The sequence below is a fragment of the Stegostoma tigrinum genome, chromosome 40, assembly GCF_030684315.1.
Source record: "Stegostoma tigrinum isolate sSteTig4 chromosome 40, sSteTig4.hap1, whole genome shotgun sequence".
Classification (NCBI taxonomy): domain Eukaryota; kingdom Metazoa; phylum Chordata; class Chondrichthyes; order Orectolobiformes; family Stegostomatidae; genus Stegostoma; species Stegostoma tigrinum.
In genome coordinates, this window is record NC_081393.1 from 2,619,972 (window position 1) to 2,646,752 (window position 26,781).

Below are 26,781 nucleotides of genomic sequence, written 5' to 3' on the forward strand. Positions count from 1 at the left end.
CTCCCTGTAGTAACAACTTCCACATTCTCATCACTTTTGGTGAGGAGAGGTCTTTTAAGAATAACCTATTGGATTTCATGGTGACTGTCTTATATTGTGGGTATATTATTAAAACACAGTCATTGTTGTACTATAGGACATGCAGCAATCAATTTGTGCACAGAAGAAGCCCACAAACAGCAACGCATAAATTGCTTAAAGGATTAAATATTGGTCTGGGACACTGGGGAGAACTTTTCTGATTTTTCTCCTCTGCAAAGGGACTTTCCGTTTCATTAAAGGTGCAACGTAACTAAGTGCCCATTATTGTTGGTCTTCTTTCAATGGTGCAGTGGCAGGTTTTACATTCACAAGGTCAGGTGGGCCAGGATATAACATGCTCCGTCAGTGCAGCGTTCCTCCAGTCCTGCACTGGGACACAAGAGGCCAGAATGCGCCCAAGGACACCGAGCATTTGCTTTGACGATCCTCTTAGGACACCGGGTAACACTACGGAAAGCGGTGACCGCAGATGAATGCGGACTGGAAGAACTTTCGGAATTTATTGTTAGAAAATAAAGAATGATTAAAGGGAAAGAGTTAAACGAAACAAGCCGTAAACGATCTGGAGAAGGGATGAATGCAAAATGGAATAAACCACAATAAAATTCCATAAAATAGCGCCGGTGATTTGAAGAGGGAGAGGGACAAAGTATCATGCTGTAGCCTTGTACAGTACATTCCCGACGCTCCAGTTTCAATTCAGAGGCAATGCTGAGCTCTCCGTCTCGCACACATACACGTTCAGTCCAAGCCTCTCGCTTGCGTTCATTCTGACGCCAGCTGCTTCTCTCGTCTTTGTTCTCCAGGTTCCCTCAGACCTCTGTCAGCTCTCCTCCCCTTCCAAAAGGAACAGTCTCGGGGAAGAAACTGTTCCCCATTTTCCTCGAGTTCTTGCTGTATCCCATCGCCCAGTGTTCGGAGGGGGATCATCCTCTCTGTGTGTGTACAGCGATTTACTGGGACAGAGGCGAAGCGGTATTGCAAATCTGAATTTTCTCTCCTGTCTGCTCGGTCCACGAGTCAAGTTTTTTGCTCCAGAACTCAGCTGCTCAGGAGGTGGAAAACAATGCGAGGATTTTCATTAAGTTAATTGCAACAGCGTTTTAAATCGGAGTCAGCCTCCGGTGGGAAAGAGAATCGATGCTCTTATTCTCAGCAAAGATCTATAAACCAAGTTATCATTTCTATTTCTGTGATCACCAGAAGCCCTCTTAAAGGAGACGTCTCTCCACGGCTCTCAGAGCAGGGGGAGTTTTGGACGAATTACATATATCAAATTAAGAGAGGACAGGAGACTAAAGTTGGCAACAAAGGCATTTTAATTCCATTTGGACCTGACCCTGGAAGCGAGCCCAACAGAAATTGCAAGGCTGGACTGTCGAAAGTGCCCGTTTAAGAGGATTGTACAGTAGGAGACACTGTTTGAGAAGGCTGGTGGAAGTGAGGAGCCGTGTGGGGAGCCGGTGGATTTAGTTGGCGCTGCGAAGTGGACCGACCTCTTTTTCCAGGGGCTGATACTTAAACAATAAAATCAATCTTGTTTCTCCTAATCATACTGATAGTAACTCCTCCAATGTGAATGTTATGCGTTTTGTTTGGGGAGTGTGAGATGGGAGATGGCTGCACGGTCATTTCGATGTGGAATCCAAGGAGCATCATCAGCGGACTGAGAGACTGATGTCTGTTTACAGTTCAGTTAAAATCCTCCTCATACCCAGAGGTTAAACCACTCCAAAAATCAACACCAAATCTGCTGAGAATCTACCATGATCTGTGTAAACCTCTTCATCTTTCTGATTTTTATAGGTGAGTGGGCCATTTCAACAATATTCTGCTTGTTGGAAAATTTGGGAAGGCGCGGAGACCAAGTGTCAGGTGCTTCGACAGAAAGTCAACTTGCAAGGCGACCAGGGTAAAGTCGCTTTATTAAATGTAGTTTCAGTGACAGGGAGAGTCGAGAGATAGTTGACTGGAACCTTTAACGAACGTGGAGACAGAGAGAGGGGGTGGGGGTTAGAGCAGGACAGGGTAAGATGCCATCTCCATTCAGTTCTGGCTGTAAGCGTCGAACCAGGCAGGGTTAAAAAGTTGTGCCAAATGTAATCACGGGCTTCAAAGCGGGCGAATGTCGGCTTCATCCACACCGATAGCTGGAGACAAATTTTAACCATTTGGAAGAATCTTTGTTTCTCTGGGCGAGATCTGCAGGAATTTATTCATCAGAATCGCCAGGTTTGAGCATTTTATCTATTTGCCCTAGAAATTGCCGATGCTAACAATCAAAGCGGGGTAATTACAACAATAAATTTGGCTGTTTACAATAAGTTGCACGATATATGAACGTGGAAATTTGACAAACACCGGATCAAAATGAGAAAAAGGCTGCACTGATTGACTACGAAGAGAGGGTGAGAAGCGACTGGTATGACGCATGAAGACTAGAATGTAGCGGTTGGGCCGAACGGTCTGTTTCTGCGTCGTAAATTATGTGAGAATGGATGGAGATGTCATTGGGAGAGGTAAAGTTCTTAATCATGAGGGGAGAACGGTGGAGGGAGACAACGAGACGGAAATCGGGAGCAGCGCAGAGAGGAATGGTGGAGCTCAGTGTAATGCGACCATTAAACCATAAACCTAAACTCGTCTGGAGGATGAAAAAATGATGTCCTAAGAAAGGAGGTGGAGTCATGAAAATAAGATCCCAAAATGCGGACGGGGAGAGAGCAAGTGCGGGAGCCGCTGGATTAAATATTTGCAGAACTGAGGGAAAAGTAACCGAGAGATAAACAAGGATGAGTGCAAACAAATGGACTAGAAGGGAGAAAAGGCGGCTACAATCTGCTCCTGTTGGAACAGGCAACGTTGTGACCGCGGAAATGGAATCCCATTGCTTACTTGCCGTGGTGAACCCACTCGCTGTGCTGCTATGGTTTCGGAATCTATCCGCGGCTGTAATGTTATTGATAGAGACAGTGCATGTCTGCATATGACAAGAGATGAAACTCCGACCACACGCACACAAAAACTCCGCTGCTAAATCAGTGAAGATGTTTCCTTTTGCATCAATAGCACAGTAAAGTGAAAATTTAGAGCGGACAAGGTTGAATAGCTTCTGAGAATGAAGTGACTTTGAAAGGAGAGAAGGGAACTCTGGAATGTGGAGTAATCACGGAAGGCCATTCGGCCCACCGTACTTGCACCCACGTGTTCAATAACTGCAATGACCGAGTGCCAATCTCCTGTTTTTCCTTACAGAATGAACACAGGCACGAGGTGTTGTCCGACTTCTTTAGCTCCTCTCCTCTACTCCAAACTCCAGGGAAAATTAATCAAACCTAAGTGCAGTATTGAAAAGAGAATGCTACTGATTCAATCAACTTGTTTTAGGATCCAATGTCGTCAGTCCCCACTCACTGAAAGCTGTGGTTCCGTTCCTAAAAACATGACTTTATTAAGGATACGGGTTTTGTGGAATTTTCCTTCTTAAGGAAGCATAAATAAGTATTAAAATATTATATCCTCCAAGTTCAAATATTTTACACTACTAAATGCTGACGCTGCCAGGTGAAATTACTTGGAAAATAGAAGGAGATTAAAAATATAAAACATAAATGCAGCTTGCTAATTAGTACAGATCCTGCTTCCGGATTACTCCGAGTTGCTGCAAATCTTCATCACTCCCTGACTGTCCGAATCGTGCCCTCTCTCTTCTACCGACCCCGGGTTATGGCCTATTGCCACTCCCAACGCACCCACTCTCCGCTTCCTTCTGCAGGACTTGCGTTTCTGTTCAACATCCAGATTCACTCCGAAGCCTGAGTTCTGCTCTGGTGGAACTGCGAGTCCCGGCAGTTCAGCAACATCGGGACTTCTACCATCCGCATGTTTATTAAGTGCTCCCACTCGTTTCTTCCCTATCTGATCTTGGGAGGCGGCCAGGGACGAAGAGACGTTTGAAAGTAATTGAAAAGAATGGACAAGAAAAGTCGGAGCGCTTCTGAGACGTGTTTTTCATGGCATGGCTCTTAAATGGGAGCGCGAATTCAGCGGAAGCAAATGGCGAGAGAGTAGGTCCGGGAGTGGGGAGAGTCACAAATTGCGTGGTGCAGGAAAGGACGGTAAAACTAATCTTGAGATGCTCAACGAGAACACAGACTCCAATATTTACCAGCATTCAAGTAAAGCATGGTAAATGGGTCCATTTTAGAGGAGTACTTACTACAACGGAACTAAAGCCTCAAAATTCAGGGAAAATTTAATACAATTAAGAGATAGTGATATTTGTCTTAGCATGCGGACGCTGATAATCATCTGGAATTATAGCTCAGCGTTCTTTCAAGGCATTAAATACATTTTGCAAATTGCAGGTGACTTAAATGTTGGTCTATGCATCTTTTAAATAGTTATTGTGTTTATGAAAACTGTACACACAAACATCAGTGATTGGAGGCACATTTCGTGGTTAATTTCCAGCTAGGATTGAATTAATGGCTCCTATCGGTGGATAAATAGCATATTACCTGGTTATATTCCCAACTAAGGTTACATGAAAGGCTTCTATCAATAGATTATTAGCTGGTCAGGATCTCACAAATGATTCCAGTCAGTGAATTCATGACACATGACCTGGCTATATTTCTCGTCAATGAATTAATGATATTATCTGCGTGCATTTCTCGTTAAAATTGCATTCATATTGCACTTCTCACTTTTTTAAAAAAAAATTTGCTCTTCACCTCTTCTTTTCTCCCACTCCACCGCCTTCCCCGCCACCGTGTGCAGATGAGGTGCTGCGTTCAGCTGGGGATCCTGTCCTGCCAAGTACCTGGAGAGTGGACTGCGTTCGGGCCAACGAGTTCTGCGCGGCTGAACCTGGCTGCAGCAGCCGCTACCGGACCCTACGGCAGTGCCTCGCGGGAAAGGCTGCCATGCTGTTTGGTCCTGAGGCCAAAAACGAGTGCATCGCTGCCATGGTGGCAGTGCAGCAAAGCCCACTGTTCGAATGCCAGTGCAAACGAGCAATGAAGAAAGAGAAACAGTGCCTGGCCATCTACTGGAGTATTCATCACAGTTTACAGCAAGGTAAACATCGATTGTCACCATAGCAAAAATAATTCAGCTAAAGTCAGTTCAATGTTCCATTCTGGCAGTTTGAGAAATTTCATTCATAAACTTGTAAACTGTAAAGACCACAGGCTGGAACTTCCAAAGGGTACAACAGATTGGTGGAATGAACAGACATTTGACAAACGAAATTTTATGCACAGAAGTATGAAGTGATTTATTTTGTGAAAAAGAATGCGGAAGAAAATATAAAGTAACAAGTCTAATTCTAAAAGGGGGTCTGAGGGCAGAGGGACCTGCGTGTACATGTGCATCAGTTTTTGAAGGTGGTGAGCCTGTTAAGAGAGCTCTTAACAAAGGTATTAATAGTGGCATCGAGTATAAAGGAAGGGAAGTTTTGTTAAACTTGTATAGACCACTAGTTCAGCCTCAAATGAAGTGTTGGCATCTTGTTCTGGGCACCATGCTTTAGGAAGCATATGAAGGCATTCAGTAGGGTGCAGGAAAGATTTAGAAAAATAGTTTCAGGGATGACAGAGTTCAATAATGAGGATAAATTTGAGAGATTGGAGACTTCTCCTTTTGGAAGGCTGAAAAAAATTCATTGGAGAATTTCAAAATCATGAGGATTTGAACAGAGAAGGGAGAGAAAAATGTGTTGAGAAGTAGAATAATTGAGGAGACATTTTTAAGGTAATTGATTTAAAAAAAACAACAATAGCAACAGGAGGAATAACTTTCATGCAACAAGCTCTTAGGATGTGGGCACAATGCCTGAATATTTGATGGAAGCAGGTTTTATTCCAGGCTTACAAGAAAGAATGTAATTGTTATCCGAAAAGAAAAATACTGCACTGTTCAGGTGAGAAGGTTGGGGAGTGGAACAACATGATTAGATCCAAAGAGAACTGTCACAGACACAATCAGTTGACTGGCCTCCTCCTGTCCTGCAACTATTCTGTCATTCAATGACAAGTTGAGATTAGAGACCATAAAGAGTCATCAAATCTGGTTGGAGCTGTGTACTGCATGGTAAACTGTCTCTAGCCACCATTAAATAAAATGTCTCCTCATCACTGGGAATGGTTGCAAAATGACATTAGTGGACAAGTGATCCATCAGTCAGGACGCATTTTCCAGAATTTAAATCCGTCTATGCCAGGGGACGTTTGAAGTCAATTCATTAATTAATAGATCAGGAATAAAATTCTAATTTTATTCCTAATAACCAGAGAACTATTGGACTGTTGCAGAAACCCTTATAGTTCACTAATGTCCTTCAGGAAAGAAACCTGCTGTCCTCACCACATCTGGCCCGCAGTGATATCGCTGATTTGTAACAGCGCTCTGAAATTCTCTAACAAGCCACTTCATCGTGGGTGGTTCATCAACACTTGCTCAAAGGGACAACTAGGGAGGGGCAAGAAATGCCTCACCACCTCAGAACAAATAAAGGCTTTTCCCTGTCTATTCTGTTCTTCCAGTTGTACTTGACAGTATTCTTAAAAACAACACCTGGAGTGTGCAGTCAAATACAGTCTTTGCACTGGCCAGCATTGAACCTAACTACTAGTTCCACACTCCTGACAGTGACGCAGTTAAAAATAGACATTGGCAGATTGCCTTTCATGTGTTCCAAGTCATCTTCAATGCAAAACACCCGGCTATATTTTGTTAATTAAAGTAACTAAGTTTTACAGAAATGCTTTAGTTTAATTAATATTGTAAAATGAGACTGACTTAAATTAATGATCATTAATAGTTGATGATCAAAATGTACAGCATTGAGCTTCATACAGGAGGGTCAAAAAATCCCTCAAAGAATTAATGCGCTTGACATATTGTTGCAGTAATTTGAACAGGAGATTTATAGGACGAGGCCAAGGTAGAGCCTTGGTATAATCTACTTCAGTTCTGGATACTGATCTTGTCTCTTCCACTTCTAATTGTGTGATTTAATTATGTACAGTGTAGATTGACTGACTGGATGTGGTTGAAACACTGTCCTAATCAGTATAATATTGAAGGAGACCAATCTAAGAGGGGATTGACCACAATTTAATTCAAAAATAAGAAGTTTAATGACCCCCAGATGACCTCCTTCAGCAGCTTGCCTTATTTAGATTTTCACAAGGTTTATTTGAGCTGCAGCCTTTTAAAGGAATCAGAAGATTTGCAAGAAAATGGCACAACTAGGTAAGGAATTCTAATCGGATATGAAAACACTTATACTCAAAATACTTCAGAGGTCATGGAAAAGTGAACGACTTGGATTCAAATGATACAAGGTAGTAAACGTTGAGCTGTCTTCTCCATAATTTACTCAACTCAGTTAAAAGAGCCAATAAACTGCAAGGAAGCTGGACCTTGTACTGAGCATGGGTTGAAGGGAAGAGAACTGTCATGGTTCTGGTTTGACCAGTTCTCCTCTAGCCTCATTGAAGGGTGCATTACCAAAAGCTGCCTAGTTTTACAGATCCCTCAAAGATTCTCCTAATCATCTAATGTCCACTTGTTTCCAACCATAATTTTACAAGCGAATTTGATAACACAAGTTTCATGACAGCCTTTCAAAATGGAGTTAGATTGAAATCTCTAGGAGTTGTTCACTTTGTTCTTTCTGGCTTCTGAAACATAAAGACTCTCACTTTATTTCACAAAGGCCTGAGAGCCTTTGGTGATCTACCATAGGAACTGCAAGTTCTGTGGAATTAACTTTCAGTTTTAACTATCTGTGTTGCTATGAATTTGGGTGGCACGGTGGCTCAGTGGTTAGCACTGCTACCTTACGCAGCCAGGGGCCTGGATTTGATTCCAACCTCCAGCAACCGTCTGTGTGGAATTTGCACAATAGCCCCATGTCTGAGGGTTTTTTCTGGGTACTCCAGTTTCTTCTCGTGGATTGCAGTGCGATTGGTGGATTGGCCATGCTAAATTACTCAGGGCCCACGGATGTGCAGGCTAGGTTGTCTAACCACAGGAAATGCAGGGTTACAGGATAGGTGGGGTGGGGCTGGGTGAGAGCATTTCAGACAGTTGATGTGGACTCGATAGGCCAAATTGTCTGCTTCTGCACTGTAGGGATTCTATCCAGATGGCTGAGAGGATGCTTAAGGATTTCAGTTTTTGGAAACTTAAAAAATAATCCTTACAGTGGACATGGGCATGCTGAAAATCCAACATTTGTTGCCCACTCCTAACTTCTGTTGATCTGATTAGCTTGCTCGACCATTTCTGGAGGCAGTTAAAAGTCAACTATGTTTCTGAAGATCTGGAATCCCATGTAGGCCAGACTTGGTAAGGAAAGCAGATTTCCTTTCCTGAAAGAACATAATTGAAGAACACAAACCTTTATGGCTACCAATGATGATTTGACAGTCACCTTACTGCATACAGCATTTTAATTCCAGGCTTATTGAAGTTAAGTTTCACTCGTTGTTGTGATGAGATTTAAACCCATGTTCTTTCTGTTAGGATGCTCCTCTGAATTACTGTACCAGTGACACGGGGAGCATCGATCTGACTTTTCTCAATAAAATTCCCAATTTTGGAATAAGGTGGCCTCATGTGTGACTGTGTCACAGAATAATGATATCAAAGATCCTTATTACTTACTGCAGTGACAAAACCTTTTCAGATACTATTCTGGAACAGGGGAAGCTGAAAACCATTGTGGAGATGCCAAATCTGGATAGGGAAGTCCTAGCTGACCTAGCTTGAGCCTTCTTGAGTTGGCTCGGGTGAATGCTTGCCTATCATCTACAAATTTTCAAACGTCTCACCCTGTGCTTATAAATCTTAAAAAATGTGGACTGCTCAAGACTAAGAAGTCCACCTGACTTGCCACTTAATCTAGTACTGCCCTCAAATTGCTTCGCGCTCTCAAAAATCTCTCGTGTTCCTGTTTTCCTAAGAAAGTGCTGCCCTCTATCTTAAGGAAAACATTAAGAGGCTTGAAATGCATTAACCTGATGTCTCATTCAAACATACTTTTGAAAAGTACTCCAGGATGTTTTGAAATCAATTGCCTTTTACTGAATATGACTGACTATTGTCAAATGCATAAAAATACGTCTTTCCTTTCAAAAGAAATGTCATCAATGGTTTGAAAAGGTCACAGCAATTAGACACACTGCATGAATTAGACACTCCCTGCAACCGCAGGAATTGCTACACCTCCCCCCTCACCCACATACCAGGCCCCAAGATGACTTTCCACATCAAGCAGATGTTCACCTACACATCTGCTACTGTGGTATACTGCATCCACTGCTCCCGTTGTGGTCCCCTCTACATCGGGGAAACCAAGCAGAGGCTTGGGGACCGCTTTGCAGAACACCTCCGCTCGTCTCGCAATAAACAACTGCACCTCTCAGTCGTGAACCATTTCAACTCCCCCTCCCATTCTGCCAATGACATTTCCATCCTGGGCCTCCTGCAGTGCCACAATGATGCTACCTGGACAGCTGATTTGTGATGCACAGTAATGCCAACAGCTTGGATTCAATTCCTGTACTAGCTAAGTTTACCATGAAGGTCCCTCCTTCTCAATTTCTCCCCTTGCCTGAGGCCCAGTGACCCTCAGGTTAAACCACCACCAGTCATCTCTCTCTAATGACAGAGTAGCTTTCTGGTCTGCGAGGACTGAGTGATATCACCTCACTGTGCTCATTTTAATGTCATCTACACCTGAACCCCAGGAACAGCAACTCATATTCCGCTTGGGATCCCTGCAGCCCAATGATATCAATGTGGACTTCGCAAGCTTCAAAATCTCCCCTCCCCCCTACCGCATCCCAAAACTAGCCCAGCTCATCCCCGCCTCCCTAATCTGTCATTCCTCCCACCCATCCCCTCCTCCCACCTCAAGCCCCACACCCATCTCCTACCTACTAACCTCATTCCGCCCCTTGACCTGTTTGTCCTCCCTGGACTGACCTATCCCCTCCCTACCTCCCCACCTACACTCACCTTTACTGGCTCCATCCCCACCTCTTTAACTTGTCTGTCTCCTATCCACCTATCTATCCATCTTCTATCAGCCTCCCCTTCTCTCCCTATTTATTTCAGATCACCCTTCCCTTCCTCCATTTCTGAAGAAGGGTCTAGGCCCGAAATGTCAGCTTTCCTGCTCCTCTGATGCTGCTTGGCCTGTTATGTTCATCCAGCTCCACACCTTGTTATCTCAGACACTGCATGAGACTTGCTGCTTGGTTAATGACTCCAATTTCCTCAGATTATTGTTGAATTCAATTTCTTATAAGATTTTGCCTTGACAAACAAGTAAGTGGAATTTCAAATTAAAAGTCAGAAAATGTTGAAACTGCGCCATTAGTTAGCTCAGTCAGCTGGACAGCTGATTTGTGATGCACAGTAATGCCAACAGCTTGGATTCAATTCCTGTACTAGCTAAGTTTACCATGAAGGTCCCTCCTTCTCAATTTCTCCCCTTGCCTGAGGCCCAGTGACCCTCAGGTTAAACCACCACCAGTCATCTCTCTCTAATGACAGAGTAGCTTTCTGGTCTGCGAGGACTGAGTGATATCACCTCACTGTGCTCATTTTAATGTCATCTACACCTTCACTCTCACTGTCCCAAACCCTGACTCCTTCACCTCTCTCTGCACTCACTCTAACCTCCCTCTGATAATTTTGAGTTCAGGAGGCAACAATATTAGCCATGCTTCCCCTAAGCTGTATGAACCATGTTGGTTGTGCAGAACAATGAAAAATTAAAGCAAACATTTGATTCGTTTTATTTTAGTGGGTAGAATGACTGTGGGAGAAATCATAAGGTGCTAATTTTTATAACATCCTTTGTTCAATATACTGTGCCTGATTATGTGAGTGTGTTCATTTCAGATGCACACCGTGCTAGATTGTTTAAGTCTAGTTGTAAATTCGGAGAAAAGTTGCCATAGTTGGAAGCTAAATAATTTTAGCTCACCTTTTCCTTCTAAAGCTGCTGCTAGTCACTTCAGATAATTCTTGTTTGCTAAATATCTCTCAATTCTTTGTAAATTGATTAGATTAAAACTTAAACATAGATTCCATCATATCTGGCTCGGCTCTTCTAAAGCATTTAATGAATTTGATCCAGGGGTAATACCCTATTTCTCACGTCAAGCCTCCAATCTCTGTCTCTTATTTGAGTGTATCTTTCTGTTGATCTCAAGTCGGGTTTCTTCTATCTTTCACTAGTTTAGAATATAGTAGTTGAATAGTCATAGTGGTTTTTCTCTTTCTTGCTCCTTTAGCCTGAAATATTTGAAACATTTTCTTGCTACCTGATTCCATGCTGTCAAGCTCTCTCCTTGGACATTCTCCAATTTCAATTGAGCTCTTCCTAGCATCTCAAGCCTGCAAAATTCCACACTTGGTTGGCCTTTCTTCTATCTTTCTTTTCAACAATCTTCAGATTTTAATATCTGAAGTTTTGTATTGGCTGATCACTGCTTTTCAGTTGAGCTTGTTATTTCCCTTTTATTGCTTTGAACTAAATAGCCTTGGACTTTAATTTTGGCTCATTGTTAAAAAACATAGTGACCATTTCAGATCACAGCAATTTTGGCAAGTAGGTATTGTGTCTCAGTAGCTTTGAAACATAAACAAGTCACTGCCTTGTTGTAAGATTCAAACACAGTCTGACAGACATTAAACGCACAACAAAAACAGCTTCAACCAAATTCGTTCTAGAATGCCAAATAGGTAGCATTTTGTCTTCATACTGCTTCCTTGAATCTTAAGTAAGTTATTTTAATTTCAAGACATGCTTATGTTAAATCAGTGGTTAACAGAAACTGGGATTTTGTTGTCCAATGCCTGGTGCTGTGTGCATATCTGTTACACTCCACTGAACAGATCTGAAATTAATGGAAAGAAAATTACATGAGCTTCATGACAGGCATTGATCTTCTCTATCCTAGATCATGGATTTGATCTCCACTTCAGAATGTTGAGCACATAATGAAGCCAGCACTCTCTGAGTAGTTCTGAGGGAATGCTGTCCTGCTAGAGGAGCCATAACACATGGTAAAATACAATCTTATTAATCCCAATATCAACTCTTTATGTTACTCACCTTAGCAGAAATTCCCTTTCCTATTAAATCCATGGAGCTTAGCTTGACTGATGCTTAAATTACTTGTCCTGTGTATCTTAGTGTCTTCCTTGAGTATTCATACAATTGTGCTTAGACTTACACAGTTTCAAAAACCCCATTCAGGGTTTTAAGGAAACACATATGGTCTGGAATTTTCAAACTAAACTGTTTACACTGAGGTGAACTACTTCTGAGCAGTTTCTTCAAATTAGGAATCTAAAGTATCTCCTTTCTTCAGGAGAAACCAGGACTGCTGCAAACCAAAACGAAAAGGCTAGGCTAAACTAAGCATACCGTGAAGCCAAAGTCATAATTCTAGACACATCTAATTGAAACCTATACACTACACTGTTTCAGAGAGAGTAAGAAATGGCCAGTGCTGGGGTCAGAGATAACACAATGTGAAGCTGTAGGAGCACAGCAGGCCAGGCAGCATCAGAAGAGTAGGAAAGTTGACGTTTTGGGTTGGGACCCTTCTAGTTTCGCACTAGGGTTATAACTCACCCAGAGATCGTAAGAACTGCTGCTGCTGGGCTTTGCAGTGGGATTATAGCTGTCAGGTCCTGACCTGAAACATCAACTTTCCTGCTCCTCTGATGCTGCCTGGTCTGCTGTGCTCCTCCAGCTCTACACCGTGTTACACTAAACTGTTTACTTTGTTCACTTCTTAAAAAGTCTCCCCATGTCAACAAATTCTCATCAGTCTCCAAGAACAATACCTCACATTTTTTAAAAAAAATGTGATGGCTTCAGAAAACCTTACAATATGATCATTAAAACCCTTCACAGACACAGACCAAAACCCAAATCCTACTTGTTCAAAATCCAAACTCCAAAGTAAATGATATTAAAATATATACACCACACAACTTACATCACAACAGGTTCTATTAAAGTCAATTTTCCTCTGCTTTCCTCCCATTTCTTTGCCCCTCCCATCTCATTCAGTTCATGGATTTCAAGGCAGCAGATTTAATTGAGAAATTCCTCATTACTGTGGCCCTATTTGCCAACTATATTTCAAGATCTGCTTTCCTTGGGATTATTTAAAGTGCGCCAGTCCTCCAGTGAATGTACATTTGGAAAACAAGTTAGGAAAAATTGGGTAGAAAAGACAAAGGCATTATGATGCCTAGAGAGGCTAATATGATCAATAAAGGAAAGTGTTTGCTGTGGTAGTGGGCAAAGTGCAGAACACGGCAACCTAATCATGAAATTTGCATGAGACTATGAAGAAGCATTTCCTCAAATAAAATGTAGTCTGAAGTAAATTTCCAAACTGAGGTTCATAGGTAATTTTTGGGCAAAGCGCATTCATGGATATGGAACCAAGGCAGGCAAATCAGGTTAGGGTACAGATCAATGGAGATGTCCCTGAGTGACATGAGGGCAAGAATAGCCCTCTCCTCACGTTCCTGAAGCTAGCTTGAATTTTTCTTCAACCAATTCATCAAACCTAGTGAAAACAAATCTTGCTATTGCAATGTTTGCTTGAATTTGTGTGTTATTAAGTAATATGAAAGAATTAAGAACTTCTTATTCTGCCTCTGAATCAAAATAAATAATTAAACCATTAGCTTTCACAAAGTACTCGGCAAAGCTTCGGCTACATTGAATAAATATTGAAAGAGACATTCATTTGCAGGACTGCTGCTTGAATAAACTCTTAAGAGTATTTGCTTTATCTTCGGCTGATTATTAAATGGTGTTTGATAAAGATAATTGATTGTCTTTCAATCCCCAATCTAATTTACAGACAACTCTTGCTTGGTCATGATCAAGTTGAGCAGTTTTTGGCTCATGGGTAATTTTCAACAATTTTGCTGTTTTGGCATTCTGACTTCTGACTGAAATGTAATGTAAATTTCTGCGACTTTGGCGAGGATTATCAATGGAGAGTAGGCAATCTGAACACTGTGGTCATCCCCAGCCCATTTCTCTCTCTCTTTTGCAGTCAGGAGACCTGAAAGTTTCAGCCTCTCCTGGTTGATACTCTTGAGACAGAGAATAACAAGAGCTTTTTTTACAGTTGTTTAAACAGAAATTTAATTCAAGAGTGAAGATTGAAGATACAACTGTGGATTTGATGCAACTGTGGACACTGAGGGAAATAAAAGGCACAAGGCTGAATTAGGAGAAAATTGAGTGGAGTATTTTCCCTTGAAAATCTTGGAATAATCTGCCAGGGAAGGTCAATGTGCAGCATAATTGTGTTGAGGAGTTGATTTCAAATGTACCTGGTAAGATGGCTAGGACAGGGATGAGGGAATACAGTGTGAGGAAATTGGGTAGGTGGGGTTGATGGATATGGAGATGTGGGTGGGTACAATTGAGAGATTTGGGGATAGAGTGAGTGGGTGGCATTGAGGGAGATGTGGGCATGGTGGCATTGATGGATATGGGGAGGTAGCTAGACATGTTTAAGGCATATGCAAGGGTTGAGAGCATGAGTGAATGGCATTGAGAGTAATGGGAAAGAGATGGGTGGGATTGTGAGAGAGGAGCCCAAGGTGGGTACACAGTGACAGCAGGATATGTGGAGAACTTGGGTAGGCATGGATAAGGGATATGAGGTGAAGATGGGTAAGCATGTCTAAGGTTGTAGGAAAAGGTGGGTCAGTGGAATTGAGGAATATGGGGACAGAGTGAGCAGTGAGGGAAGTCAGGAGAAGTTGGGTGGCTGGCATTGGAGGATAAGGGATCAAAGTAAGTGAAATTTAGAGTTATAGGGTATGGTGCTGGATGCATGTGAGAGACACAGTTCCTGGGTGTGATTCAGAGTGCTGGTAAGAAAGTGGAAAAGTAGATTTTAGAGAAGTGATGGGGTAAAGGGTATTGAGGCAGAAAGGGAGATCAAGTTGTTGGAGATGGGAAGAAGGCAACATTGAGGGAGAAGGTGGGTGTGATTGTGGTCGATGGTACTTGTTGCATTTCAGGATATTACCGTGGCAACATTTTAGTGAATTTAGTGCGCAAAAAGTTGCCTTGTCTGAACTCTGGGGTAATGCATCAACAAAGAACATGATTTAAATAGTAAGCTCTCCTAAAACAAGTAACCCAGTAAATGAGTGATCATGGTGGCCACTTTATATACTGCAATCTAAAATTAATCTTGAAAGCATCGATATAGTCTTGCATTTTTGTAATTTGGTAACTACGATGAGAATGTGAGAAGTATTGATTACCCTCCAACTGTCACCAAGCAAAGCAACTTAAATGATTTTGGAAGAAGTCTTTCTTGCACTTGAAAGAAAGCCGTAGATTAAAATATTACACAGCCTTTTCTCTCAGTATATTAATCTATGAACTAACCTACTGTCAGTTTCCAACATTCTCTGCCCCAAATTTTGATAGTTCTAATCTATTGTCGAGTATTAAGCCTTTTCCTGAAGTGCTTTATCCAAACAAGCTTGACTTACAATGTATAAGAAAGAATAATAAAGACTTGCAATCAAATGAGACATTTCACAATGTCAGGCCGTACTAAAGTGCCGCTCAGCCAACCTTTGAAGTATAATTGCTACTGTAATATGGGATATTTTCATTTTTTAATTTTCGATTTGTAGGCACAAGTAACAATGTGACAATGACAGCGTAGGAGCATTGATTGAGGAATTTTTTTTTGTGTGATAATTTCCATGCTTTTCTTGATGTCTGCTTTGGAAAGCAGAGTGAAAGCACCTCCAAAAGTGCAGGATTCCCTCCGCACTACACTCCAGTGTTAGCCTAGAGTTTTGTGCTACAGTTTCTGGAATGGGATTTAAACCCAGAGCCTTCAGTTCCAAAAATGATACCCATTGAAACTTAACCAAGGATCATCATTTAAGACCCATAACTAGTGCATCTTGTGACACTGTACAAAGACAATGGGCAGAATTGTCTGGGGCTATGACAACAAAGTGTGGGGCTGGATGAACACAGCAGGCCAAGCAGCATCTCAGGAGCACAAAAGCTGACGTTTTGGGCCTAGACCCTTCATCAGAGAGGATCAGAGGGTCTAAGCCCAAAACGTCAGCTTTTGTGTTCCTGAGATGCTGCTTGGCCTGCTGTGTTCATCCAGCCCCACACTTTGTTATCTTGGATTCTCCAGCATCTGCAGTTCCCATTATCACTTATGTCTGGGTCTATGGCAGGATTTGTAGTAGATTTGAGGTCCATCTTGACTTTGAAAGTATCTTGTTCCATCTTTCATGCTTACGCCAAGTTGCCAATTTGGGTTGTGGGGGGGGGTGGTTGTGGTTATCGCTTGTTAAATGCTGCAATTCACTCTGATCCCACGTGGATGCTTACAGCATCTATGCCTTCTGTTGTCTTGCCTTGCTTTTTTGCATTTAGCCCCCTCAACTAGAACTCCCAGGCTGTATTACATCTACCTTACCTTATCATTTAGCATAGCCACAAAGCCAGGAGGCTTGTTATGGTTGTCAGCAGATCTTGGTCATGTAAAGGGAGATTGCTTTTGCTCAGGAGTTCCCAGGACAGTCAGTCAATGGTAGTGTCCGATACCAGTCTGAAAACAAAAAAAGTGTTGGAGATCGCAGTGAATCAGGCAGAATCTCTGGTGAGAAAGCAAGCTACTGTTTCAAATCTAGATGCCTCTTCATCAGAGCTGACGAGATGTGTGGAGGAGGGCAGCATTTAAGCAATAGTGGGGATGATGGGCGGCGTTCTGGGGAGAAAGGATGTTGATATTTCATGTTATGTGATCAGAATATGAGAATGGCAGAACAATGGTGTATCTGACTGCCAGACTTGACAGACAGACCCAGACTCACCGGGATGGGCTGAGGGGAAAGAGAACATAGTTTGTTTTTTGTTTTTTTTTCCTTTATTCATTCATGTGATGAGGGCATTGTTATCTAGGCAGCATTTATTGCCCATCCCTAATTGTCCAGAGGGCAGTTAAGAGTCAGCCACATTGTTGTGGATCTGGAGTCACATGTCGGACACACCAGGTAAAGTTGGCAGTTTCCTTCCCAAAAGGACATAAGTGAACCAGATAACAAAGTGTGGAGCTGGATGAACACAGCAGGCCAAGCTGCATCTTAGGAGCACAAAAGCTGACGTTTCGGGCCTAGACCCTTCATCAGCGAGGGGGATGGGGAGAGGGTTCTGAAATAAATAGGGAGAGAGGGGGAGGCAGATAGAAGATGGATAGAGGAGAAGATAGGTGCTGAGGAGACAGACAAGTTAGAAGGGCAGGGATGGAGCCTGTAGAGGTGAGTATAGGTATATGGAGAGGTAGGGAGGAGATAGGTCAGTCTGGGGTGGACGGACAGGTCAAAAGGGGGTGGGATGAGCTTAGGAGGTAGGGAATGGAGGTGTGGCTTGAGGTGGGAGGAGGGGATTGGTGAGAGAAAGAACAGGTTAGGGAGGCGGGGATGAGCTGGGCTGGTTTTGGGATGCAGTGGGAGGAGGGGAGAGTTTGAAGCTTGTGAAATCCACATTGATACCATTGGGCTGCAGGGTTCCTAAGCGGAATATGAGTTGCTGTTTCTGCAACCTTCGGGTGGCATCATTGTGGCACTGCAGGAAGCTCAGGATTGACATGTCATCTAAAGAATGGGAGGGGGAGTGGGTTTGCGACTGGGAGGTGCAGTTGTTTGTTGCAAACTGAGCGGAGGTGTTCTGCAAAGCGGTCCCCAAGCGTCTGCTTGGTTTCCCCAATGTAGAGGAAGCCACACCGGGTACAGTGGATGCAGTATACCACATTGGCAGATGTGCAGGTGAACATCTGTGTGATGTGGAAAGTCATCTTGGGGCCTGGGATGGGGGTGAGGGTGGAGGTGTGGGGGCAGGTGTAGCACTTCCTGCGGTTGCAGGGGAAAGTGCCGGGTGTGGTGGGGTTGGATGGGAGTGTGGAGCGGACAAGGGAGTCCCGGAGAGAGTGGTCTCTCCGGAAGGCAAACAAGGGTGGGTATGGAAACATTTCTTTGGTGGGGTCTGATTGTCGATGGCGGAAGTGTGTGAGGATGATGCGTTGTAGCCTCCGTATTAGAAAACAGCAAATGTAACATGGGTTAAAGTAAGGAGGGAGAGTGAAAGAAGGAAACTCTAGGCCAATCAACTAAACATCTGTTACTAGGAAGACACTAGAATCCCATATTAAACAGGTGGCAGCAGGATATGCAGACAATTCATAATATAATCAGGTACAGACAACATGGTTTTAGGAAAGGGAAATAATATTTGATTAAGTTATCAGTGTTCTTTGAGAATGTAACAAGCAGAGTGGATAAAAGGGTACCAGGAAATGAAGTTAACTTCCAGTGAGGATTAATTAACCAACAGAGAACACAGAAATCTTAAGGTTAGAAGAGGTCACAGCCAAAAGAACGATGTTTAGCTCCATTTATGACATCACAGACACTGAAGCAGGCCATGTCCAGTGGGGCAAGACCTGGGGAATATCTAGGTTTGGGCTGACAAGTAGTCAAGTGATGTTTACACCACACAAGTGGAAGGCCAGAGTGAATTTAATCATATGCATCATATTCAAATAACTGTCGTACACCGGTATAAGTGCTGTGAGTCTGGAGCTGTGTTGCATGGGCATGACAGACAAGGGTAAATCAGCCCCCCATTTTGCGGGCATGTTCCTAGGTGCTCCTGCTGAACAGTCGGGAGCATAGGCAGGATCTCCTCTTCTCTTCCCCCCCCCCCCCCCCCCCCAGAACCAGCAGATTAGAGCAGTCTTAGTCACCTGGATGAATGCACGGCCGTATAAGAGCAAGGTCATAATCCCTCTCCACTCTTCCGGCTTAAGTGTCACCATCTCCTCTCTGATACCTCGCACTCTTGTCTCTGATACTTGACACACTCACACCAAGACTCAAGATCTACCACTGTCGCTAATGCAAGCCATATTTTCCCAAATGACCCTCACCGACCATTACCCATGTACCACTAACCTTGTACACCCTCTGCGTGGCCTTGTCACACGCTTGGGAAACCTCCCCACCTACACCAACAGTAATGGCTGTGCCACATACTTTCATCTTGCCTGTATTGCCTTTGTGTGTCACTCTCACTCTCACTCTCACTCTCACACTCACTCACTCACACTCACTCTCGCACTCTCACAGCAAAACATCACACAGAAGGGCTGATACAGCGAAGACAGGTGAAGTGTTGCCTGTCATTCAGCTCCTCACTCCTTATGGGCAAAGGATCTCGGGGCATTGACTGCCCTGAGCAGGGTTTGGACTGATTATCTGAGTTTGTTCTTACTTGACTGGGATCTCCCGGGTGAAGGCCACCTCCCTTGACTGGCTGACAATACAAGGCAAGGATGCTGAGAACATCCAGGTAGGCTCAGAATAAGAGTGTGTTCCAGTAGCACTAAATGAGCCAATAGATGCAGCCAGGTCCAGTCCATGAGCTGGATGTGTGCATGAGCATGAAGTGTCTTTGCTGCAACATGACAATACAAGTTGCTGGTGAAACTGTGAAGTGGAGAAGCATCCTGTAAGTGGATTGGAAAAATATCACAAGGGTTCATAAAGGCTAAGGTATGTCAGATACTATAGTCTGTAGTTGTGGGGTGTGAACGGCTGGTGTCGATGGAGACTGCCGGAGGTATTGCTGCTCGGTGTACACTTGGAGGCTTTATGCAGCAAGCAGTGCATTGAACCCACTAAAAACATACTCTGGTTTCCACGTCAAACTTTGCTGCCACCTAGTTTGTGTAGGGTGTTTGATAAGGTCACAAACCATTGCAAAGTGAACTTTTAACAAGGCATTGACACACAATAAGCATCAGGTGGGAACTGCCTGGTGCCAAACGAGAATCTCCTCATCGTGCTTGAGAAAAGTATACAGGATTCTGAGGCACAATCTCCGTGTCAAGATGGACCTCATTAAACATAATGCCTGATCCTGCCACACATCTCATGATAGCCTACATTGCTCAGAGTCTGATTGGATTCTACTCTATATCTTTTACAATACACAAGACTCTTCTAGTTAGATTGGAAATACCACATCAGACCAGGCAGGTCCGATAGTTTCCTACACTTAAGATGATGACAGCAACATTCATCATGAGAAATTCATAGTCAGAAGCTGGCATGCTCACACAAAAAAGTGTGAGATCTTCATTTTCAGCTTTAATCTATTTACTCATGCAGCACAATTAGCAGGAGAGAACTGAACACTTCAGAACCCTAAAGAAGAAACCCTTTTGGCAATACTCAACTAGGGAAGTATAGCCCAGTGAACAGTAAAAGCATTTTGGACATGGTGAGAGGTGTAATGTAAGAGGAGTGGTTTAAACTCCCTGCTGAAGGAGGATTAGTTGTCCCAAAACAGATATGGGCTGTATTACAAAGGTAGCCGTTTCTGGGAACATTGCTGAATCAGAGCTCATCAGAGGCTCTGTGAGTATCATTTAAAATCCTTGGTGAGCAAAAAGAAACTTCTAAAAAGGCACAGTGTTCCAGGCTGGAAAAGAGAAGTTAAAAAATGTCAGTGAGCTCTGAATGAGTATTGCTGCCGCTGGACTGGGCACTATAAGGTACAGTTACAAAAACAGAACTAAAGGGCCATGAAAGTAATTTTAATCAGAGGTCACAGATCCGGGTACGTCACAAAGCCAGTAAAACAAAGGTGATAATGTTGGGACAATCAAATTCCTAAGCAGACGTGCTTTAATGAGGAAAGAAAGTTTTGGAGAGTTAATTGAGGGTGCAGGAATGGTGGGAGTTCCTGCTCAATCATGTGGGATCACAATGAACTGCGAGAAGTAAGAATCACCTGATGAAACCTGAAGAAAGAGGGAGCATAACAAATACCACAGAAAGCAGGAATTATTCAGTTAAATCTGTGAAGGAAATGGTTCATTGCTTGAAGCTGCAATAATGGGAGCTATTCAGTAATTGAGGGGAGATGATGGCCTGATGGTATTATTGCTGAAATGTTAGTCCAGAAACTCTGCTCATGGTCTGGGAACACAGGTTCAAATCCTCCCATGACAAGTAAAGAATCAATAAAGAATCTGGAATTAAAAGTCTAATGATGGTCATAAACCCACTGGCGACTGTTGTAGAAACCCATCAGTTCACCAATGTCCTTTAAGGAAGGCCATCCTTACCTGGTCTGACCTACATGTGACTCTAGGCCCAGAGCAATGTGGTTGACTATCCTCTGGGCAATTAAGGATGAGCAATAAATGCTGGCTGCTTGCCTCACTGGAGATGCCCGCATCTCATGAAGGATTTCTTTTAAAAAAGTGGACATGGTTTTTATTAAGACTGCAGGAAGCCCAAGTTATTCAATAAAACTGCGAAAACGGTGGGAGTGTACTCACTGTGGCACTACGTATTTTAGAAGTGGAACAATACAGAGCAGATTATCATGCTCCCTGTGCAAGGGTGACAAACAAATTCATGAAGCTGTTGTAGCATCCCTACCACTGGTCCGAGAGACCCATGCTCAAGTCCCATCTGGTCCAGAGGTGTGTGGTAACATGTCTGAACAGGTTGATGAGGCAAAAATAGGTAAATTAATAAAAAGGCAGGAATCACTTTTAAAGTCTCAACAGTGTGATTCACTCTGGTGCCATGATTAAGGTGAGAACCCTCCATTTTAACCATGGAGGACAAGAAAACATCAGCAGAACTGTTTTTCTGCAAAGTAAAAGTATTTTAAACATGTAACATATCTAATTACACGAGGGAGACTTGGCATCAGAATAATATTGCCAGGAAGAGGTGGGCCAATAAGAAATTTCTACATTTTGTAGAAAGCAACTTTTCTGTTACCGAATTGCTTCCAAATTAGATACAAAAACAGAAGGTGAACAAGTAAATATACTTCCCCACTTGACTGGGAGTTTAGCTGATGATGTTATCGTTCCATGGAGTAAAGGAAGCAATATAAACGTCAGAAAAGGCAGTGAAAATCTTTGACAATTATTTCAAATTCAGAACGAATAAAACTCATGAAAAAAGTAGGATTTAATAGAAAAGTTCAGCATCCAGGGAGTCTACAGATGATTTCAAAACTGATCTTGATAGGTTAAGGAGAAATGTGATAATGTTGATGTAAAGTCAGAATTCATGAGACGGAGTTGTTGTTGAAATTGCTGATGAGTCTTTGTCAGATTATTGCAGTTCAAAAAAGACCTGATTCTCGAGGAAAGCCACTCAGATAGTGAATGAATCAGAGACGAGGAGTAAAGCAGATCAGTTTTGAGAGAAGTCCAAACTTTGTGCAGGAGATCAGCACAGTCTACTGAGCGGAGTCCAGGGTGATGAGGGAAGGACAATAAATACTGGCCTAGCAAGCGGCATCCACATTCTACAAGGAAAAATTGAAAACAATTCTTAAAGTATCAAACCACAAGTACCACACTGAAGACACCAGTACAGTAAGCAAGATAGGAACCAGAAGCAATAAGTCTTTGTTAGTACTATGGTGCAAAGAAACCTCACGGGTACAGATGGTGCCTAGCTTTGAAAAATGAATGCTTTATCTGTCACAGCCCATGTCACTTTCAGCAAATGGGACACAGTTTCAGAAAAGCAAGAAATCAAATAACCAACCATGCAAAGAGATTAATAAGGTAGATTAATCTATAACAGAAGAAAAACCCAAAAAGGTCCAAGGGGAAGGAGGTGATCCAGACATTACATTCAGACAAGCATATATCATTGCCAATGGTCACATCATGATTTTCAAGTTAAACGATGGGGCAAATAACATTGTTATCCAATAGTGAGCCATGTTTTAGAAAACACTATCTACAATTGACAATAGTGCAAGTAGAATGATTGGGGATACAGTACTTAAATATTAAAGATATGCGACAAGCAAGTGCCTAATATAGGAAATACTAAGGAGAAAACGTATTCATACTTCACAATCAATAATTTTCACTCTTGAAGAGGAAGGCATGTCTTATTTTCAATCTTATTCGAAAGGCAGAAACAGTCAAACAGAATCCAAGGAGATCCTTTGAAGTGGATAATTCTAAATTATTTAAAGGGTTAGAGAAACTCAATACTGAATCCAGCATGATGCACGATGTCTCTATAAACCCAAAAGATTCAGCATCCTTTAATGAACTAGGCTCATTAGAACAGAAGTACATAAGAAAGAGGAAGTGGCGCAGGTGGACAAAATTACAACTAAAAGCACCTGAATGGCTATATGAACAGGAAAGATTTAAAGGGAAGCCAAAAGAACTGCGGATGCTGTAAATCAGGAACAAAAACAGAAGCTGCTGGTAAAGCTCAGCAGGTCTGGCAGCATCTGTGAAGAAAAAATCAGAGTTAATGTTTTGGGTTCAGTGAACCTTCCTCAGAACTGATGGTAGGTGGGAAAACGTCGGTTTATGTGTGAAATTTAGGGAGGAGGATGGGGTAGGGCGTAAATGATTGGATAAAGGATAGAGCCCGAAGAGAGACAAGAGCAGCTGGATAGACAAAGGAGTTGGTAATGATTTGACTTGGAGGGTACATAGCTGTTAATGGACACTGTTAGTGATTAACAACAGGTAGTGAGTAATTGTGGTGTGAAAACAAGGGGCAAGCGGCTTGGACATAGGAGAGTTTAGGCCCAAAAATTTGATATTGAGTCCCGAGGGCTGCCGGGTCCCCAAGCAGAAAATGAGGTGTGTTCTTCCAGCTGGCATTCAGCTTTGCTGGAGCACTGCAGCAAGCCAGAGAGAGAGATGTTGGCCAGGGAACAGGATGCTGTGTTAAAGTGGCAGGCAACTGGAAGCTCAGGGACTTATTCGCGAGCAGAATGTAGATATTCTGGGAAGCAGTCGCCCAGTCTACATTTCGTAATGTAGAGGAAACCATAGTGTGACCAGCAAATGCAGTAGATGAGATTCTAGGAAGTGCAGGTGAAGTGTTGCCTCACCTGGAAGATATGTTTGGGTCCTTGGGTAGTGGGGAGGGAGGAGGTAAATGGGCAGGTGTTGCACCTTCGCTGGTTGCAGGTTCCATCCCTGTGGAAGGCAGACAAGGGAGGGAGGAGAGGGGAGGGCAATATGTGTCTATGGACTGGCGAGGAGGGTGAACAGAGGCACATATTCCCCTCCACACCCACTTGTCTGCTTTCTGCAGGGACGGTTCCCTCTGGGACACCCTGGTCCACTCTTCCTTCACTCCCATAGCCCCACAACACCTCCCCCTGTGTCTTAGGTGAGATATTTGTAATACTTGCTACCCTTGATATGGTGTTTTGGACTACAGGTCACATTTTACTGAGTGAGTGCTTCATGTAATTTGTGATCAGTTCTGGATTTGAAAATGTCACAGCTCACAAACAAATGCAGAAGCTGAGTATGGGTCAGGACAGTTAAATTGCTCTTGAAGAATACTTAGTGGCACCGTTAAATTATACTTTCACTCCACTCCAAACAAAATTGCTGATGGGCAACAAGCTGAAAACTCAGCTTCCATTTGACTGATACAATACAGAAGCTGATACTACATTTATGCCTACAATACTACCAAGAAATGTATGATAAGGAGCTGGCCTATCATGGGATGCGGCGATTTTAGAAGCTCGTAAATCCACAGCTACACTGGCACTATCCCCCAGTTCTTCCTCCGTTACATCAATGACCTTATCAGCGCTGCCTCGTGCTCCCATGAGGAGCTCAAACAATTCATCCACTTTACTAACACCTTCCACCCCAACCTTAAGTTCACTTGGACCATCTCTGATACCTCTCTCTTCTTCCTGGACCTCTCTGACTCCATCTCCAGTAACCATCTGGAAACTGATATCTATTTCAAGCCCATCAACTCCCACAGCTTACATAGACTACACTTCCTCCCACCCACCTTCCTGTAAGGATGCGATCCCTTATTCCCAATTCCTCTGCCTCCGCCAAATTTGCTCCCAAGATGAGGCGTTCCACTCCCAGATGTCTTTGTTTTTCAAGGACCGCAATATCCCCCCCCAACAGTGGTCGAAAACGCCCTCAACTGCATCTCCTGCGCTTCCCACACCTCCGCCCTCACACCTGCTCCCTGTAATCCACCCGCAATCTGACCCCACTACAAAGGATATATTTCCGTCCCGACCCTTATCTGCCTTCCGGAGGGACTGCTTTCTCCCCAACTCCCTTGTCCACTCCAGACTCCCCACTAGCCCCACCTGCATTGGCATCTTTCCCTGCAACTGCAGGATGTGCTACACCTGCCCTTACATCTCCATTCCAGGCCCCAAGAAAACCTTCCACATTAAACAGATGCTCACCTGAACATCTGCTAATGTGGTTGATTGTATTCGCTGTTCCTGATGTGGCCTCCTCTATGTCGGGGAGACCAAGCAATGCTTGGAGACTGCTTTGTGGAGTGTCTACGCTCTGTTCATGACAAACAACAACACCTCCCAGTCGCAAACCACTTCAATTTCCCCCTCCCACTCCCTGGACCATGTGTCCATCCTGGGCCGCCTCCAGTGTCACAACAAAACCACCCGAAAACTGGAGGAACAGCACCTCGTATTCCTTCTTGGAACCCAACAACCCAAAGGTCTCAAAGTGGATTTTATGAGCTTCAAAATCTTCCCACCCCCAACCTCAATGCAAGACCAGCCCCCGCTCTCTCCCACCTATCCGCTCTGCCCAGATAATAAAGTGTGAAGCTGGATGAATACAGCAGGCCAAGCAGCATCTCAGGAGCACAAAAGCTGACGTTTCGGGCCTAGACCCTTCATCAGAGAGGCTCTCTGATGAAGGGTCCAGGCCCGAAACGTCAGCTTTTGTGCTCCTGAGATGCTGCTTGGCCTGCTGTGTTCATCCAGCTTCACACTTTATTATCTGGGATTCTCCAGCATCTGCAGTTCCCATTACATCCGTTCTGCCCACCTCACTGACCAACCCCCACCCCCACTTCCTACCTACACTCACCTCTACTAGCTTCATCCCTGCCTCCTTGACCTGTCTGTCTTTTCTCCACCTATCTGCTCCACTATCCACCTTCTCTCACCGCCTCCCCTTTTTTCCGTTTATTTCAGTGCCTATTTCCCCTCCCCCATTTCTGAAGAAGGGTCCGGACTCGAAACAGCAGCTTTCCTGCCCCCCCCCCCCCCCCCCCCCAATGCTGCCTGTGTTCATCCAGCTCCATACCTTGTTACCTCAAACTCCAGCATTGGCAGTTCCTACTATCCCAGATGTAGATAGACAATAGGTGCTGGAGTAGGCCATTCAGCTCTTCGAGCCAGCACCACCATTCATTATGATCATGGCTGATCATCTACAATCAGTGTCCTGTTCCTGCCTTATCTCCATAATCCTTGATTCCACTATCTTTAAGAGCTCCATCTATCTCTTTCTTGAAAGTATCCAGAGAGTTGGCCTCCACTGCCTTCTGGGGCACAGCATTCCATATATCACCACACTCTGGGTGAAGAGGTTTCTCCTCAACTCTGTTCTAAATGGCCTACCTCTTATTTTTAAACTGTGTCCTCTGGTTCAGGACTCGCCCATCAGCAGAAACATGCTTCCTGCCTCCAGAGTGTCCAATCCCTTAATAATCTTATACGTCTCAATCAGATCCACTCTCATCCTTCTAAACTCAAGTGTATACAAGCCCAGTCGCTCCAATCTT

The 26,781-nt window shown here is 43.5% G+C and overlaps 1 protein-coding gene and 1 non-coding gene across 3 annotated transcripts in view; both read left to right on the forward strand.

Moving 5' to 3' along the window:
- Nucleotides 1–430: 430 nt before the first annotated feature.
- LOC125448106 (GDNF family receptor alpha-2-like) overlaps nucleotides 431–26,781 on the forward strand; it is a 297,306-nt gene continuing 270,955 nt past the window's right edge. The window contains exons 1-2 of one of the 2 annotated variants that reach the window (XM_048523146.2): nucleotides 431–1,848; nucleotides 4,825–5,124. In XM_048523146.2, coding sequence (XP_048379103.1) covers nucleotides 1,809–1,848; nucleotides 4,825–5,124 — 340 coding nt within the window. In that variant the 5' untranslated portion in view covers nucleotides 431–1,808. Of the gene's footprint in view, nucleotides 1,849–3,592; nucleotides 4,231–4,824; nucleotides 5,125–26,781 lie in introns of those variants that run through there. The other variant, XM_048523145.2, reaches the window with a different exon arrangement.
- LOC125448168 (U6 spliceosomal RNA) lies at nucleotides 21,508–21,614 on the forward strand. Its single transcript, XR_007246663.1, has one exon. It is a non-coding gene; the product is annotated as a U6 spliceosomal RNA (small nuclear RNA).